This window comes from Antedon mediterranea, chromosome 4 (genome assembly GCF_964355755.1).
Source record: "Antedon mediterranea chromosome 4, ecAntMedi1.1, whole genome shotgun sequence".
NCBI classification, from domain to species: domain Eukaryota; kingdom Metazoa; phylum Echinodermata; class Crinoidea; order Comatulida; family Antedonidae; genus Antedon; species Antedon mediterranea.
This window is the reverse complement of record NC_092673.1, coordinates 26839890-26842661: the sequence shown is the minus strand read 5'-3', so window position 1 is coordinate 26842661 and position 2772 is coordinate 26839890. Positions and strand designations below refer to the sequence as shown.

Below are 2772 nucleotides of genomic sequence, written 5' to 3'. Positions count from 1 at the left end.
AGCAGGCAGCATGCAAAGTGTACGTGGTGTACACGTCTCACGTTATCACCTTTTGCATAGTTTTTATCAATGGAATGGCCTACATTTAGAATCGTCGATTTCTAAAAACAGGGGAGTATAGTGTAAAGGTATAATATTCATCCCATAAAATAATTTGGGTTATAAGGATTTTGAATAGATAATACGTTAAATAATTTTAGAATAAACTAAACGTATGTTAGAGTTATTAGAAAAGATATTCGTTGTGTAATTAGAATGTAATTACAAGGAGATGACATCACCAAAATGAATTATTCCAAAAATTGATATCAGACGAACTTTTTATCTCTATTTACTTATAGAGTAGGCTAATAATAATAGTTTTTTTGTTTGTAAAATAAAAGTAAAACAAAAGATTAATTTACGATAAAGTATTAATATGAATTATTATTTTTCATTTTACACACGCCTTAATATTAGTTTAGTTACTTATCTGTTGCACCGTGCATTGTGTGCTGAGCACATGATGGAAAGTTTTCAACGGTCTAAAACGGTCAGCAACTCGCTGGGGAAACACCACACAAATCAATTGATGAAAATAATCTCCGGTATAGTAGTAGGCCCATTTACACCCAGGACGATAACGATCGACGAAAAAAACATATTTTTTTCTTTTATATAGGATAACAACCATCTATGCTGCGCTTCTTTGATGAAAATAATATTTTCCCGCGTCCAATCAAATGACGTCATGAATAGAAGCAATAATCGTGACAATACATTGTTTATTGATCATGACGTCATTTTTAAACAACATAAGTTTTTAATAGAAAATTATAAATTAATTTACAAAAGAAATATTTCCCAATTTTCTTTTCAGATTTTTATGTTTCACAACTGACCACACATGGCGCGAGTTTTTTAGTTTTATTGAGGGCGCTGTATCACAAATTAGAATTGGTTGGGGATTGGGGAAATTCCCTTCTATCTATCAGCTTTGTTTACAAAATCGCCGCGCGTGTGTGCGAAGAAATTATGATCTGAGATTAAAAATACCGTAAAAGAAAAGGCGTTCTATATCGCTTCTATGAAATCTAATAATGAAGGTAACATTTTCTTTGTTTTTTAAGGGTACGTCCCGTTATTTATACCATCTAACTAGGCCCTACTTAGTCTTATATTTGAATATATAGCTTATTTATATACAGTATATGCGGGAGTATATGGCTTATTAGTAGTACTACTAGGCTGTGACAGACGTGAAGTCTGTCCAACAAAAAGGCCTGTCTGGCATACCACAACCCCGGCCTAATAACCGGCCTATCTATAGCAACAGGCCTAGCTAGAATACGATGCCACTAAATTAAATAACCAAGGACTGCCCGGAAAACAGATTATATTATAAATTTATGATTCACAAATGCAAATTTTTAATATCAATCGCCTTCTAAAAATGTAGGCCATGCAGTGTTTTATTATTTACTAAACAATATATAATAATAAACTGTATTTTATTATTTCTATTTTCAGAAATTAGAAGACTTTGCCATTATTATTATACTAGTATTTATGTTATTCATTTTTAATCATTCCAAAACTTGTACATTTGCTGGCAAGGACACGTCGTCAGAAGAAGTTAAATTTGATTTAGAAGATTTCAGGCAAAATATAACACGTCTACGATTAAAGTTCCCAACGCAAACACCATATTTGTGGAGATTGATCGGCTCAGCTTCAATTGATTTCTTTAAACATGATGATCCTAAAAGACCATCAGTGATCCTTCTTGCGGCTGGTCCAGATGCACATTCAACATTAGATGCATTAGCTTCTGACCTTTCAACCTCTTACACGTCAGGTGACCTAGTTACTAAAATTGACGGTAGCGAGTACAATATGTCTGATGCGGACATCGCGAAATATGAAATTGATAAAACGCTTGATAGTGGTTTTAATTCTGGCAAGAAAGTCGCCGTTATTCATCACTTGGAGAGCATTCCAGCTAAAGCGTCCATGATATTTCATTCCTACTGTGAAACTGACAATGCTCCTTTCAAGAAAGTCGTCATTATTTTTACGGTACATGTTACAGATGAACTAAATCCAAACGATCATCCAAAAACGAATGAAAAAAAAGTGGAGAAACATTTGATACAAACATGGAAGGATTCCGTGGATAAGGACCATATTAACGCCATGTTCAGTCGAGTTGCAACTGCAGTTGCATTTGTAACTTAACAGAGATCTTTCATTTATTTATGGACACAATATCATTAGTACTTGATTTGGAATTTGGCATGAGGAAGTAATGGGAAGCTATCACAACTCTGATTGTTTTGTGAGCATGTGCAGATGATCATGACGCTTTCTCTCCTTGTCATTGATGTTGCATCATGCACCCAAAATGTCAAAGGTTATCATGAAAATACCTTTAAAAAATAAAGTACAAATAATATTAACATTTGATCTGAGTGACATTTTAAAGGGTATTTTTGTTTTACACACATTAATAATATTTCTAACAATTTAGTAGAAAGTCAAACTATTTTTACTCAACTATTTTTATAAACAATAGGCCTACATGCCTAATAAGTATTTTAAGGTTATATTATGGTAATAATAATTTTAGATTGATAATATAAAATTGTAAGGAAAATATTACCGAGTTATATTAAAGCTTTGATAATATAATTGCTGAAAGAAATAAATTAATTTTTAATTTAGAAAATTCTTTTAACTTGTTAATGTTCTTTTGTGTTCTACTACAATTTGGCATTAGAATCTTAACGGTAC

At 32.2% G+C, this 2772-nt stretch overlaps 1 protein-coding gene across 1 annotated transcript; it reads left to right on the top strand.

Moving 5' to 3' along the window:
* The first annotated feature begins 990 nt into the window (after nt 1–990).
* Nucleotides 991–2574, top strand: LOC140047083 (torsin-1A-interacting protein 2-like). The gene is made up of 2 exons (XM_072091893.1): nt 991–1085; nt 1510–2574. Exons 1-2 carry the CDS (start codon nt 1080–1082, stop codon nt 2215–2217), a joined length of 714 nt encoding a protein of 237 aa, XP_071947994.1. The 5' UTR covers nt 991–1079; the 3' UTR covers nt 2218–2574.
* Nucleotides 2575–2772: the final 198 nt, after the last annotated feature.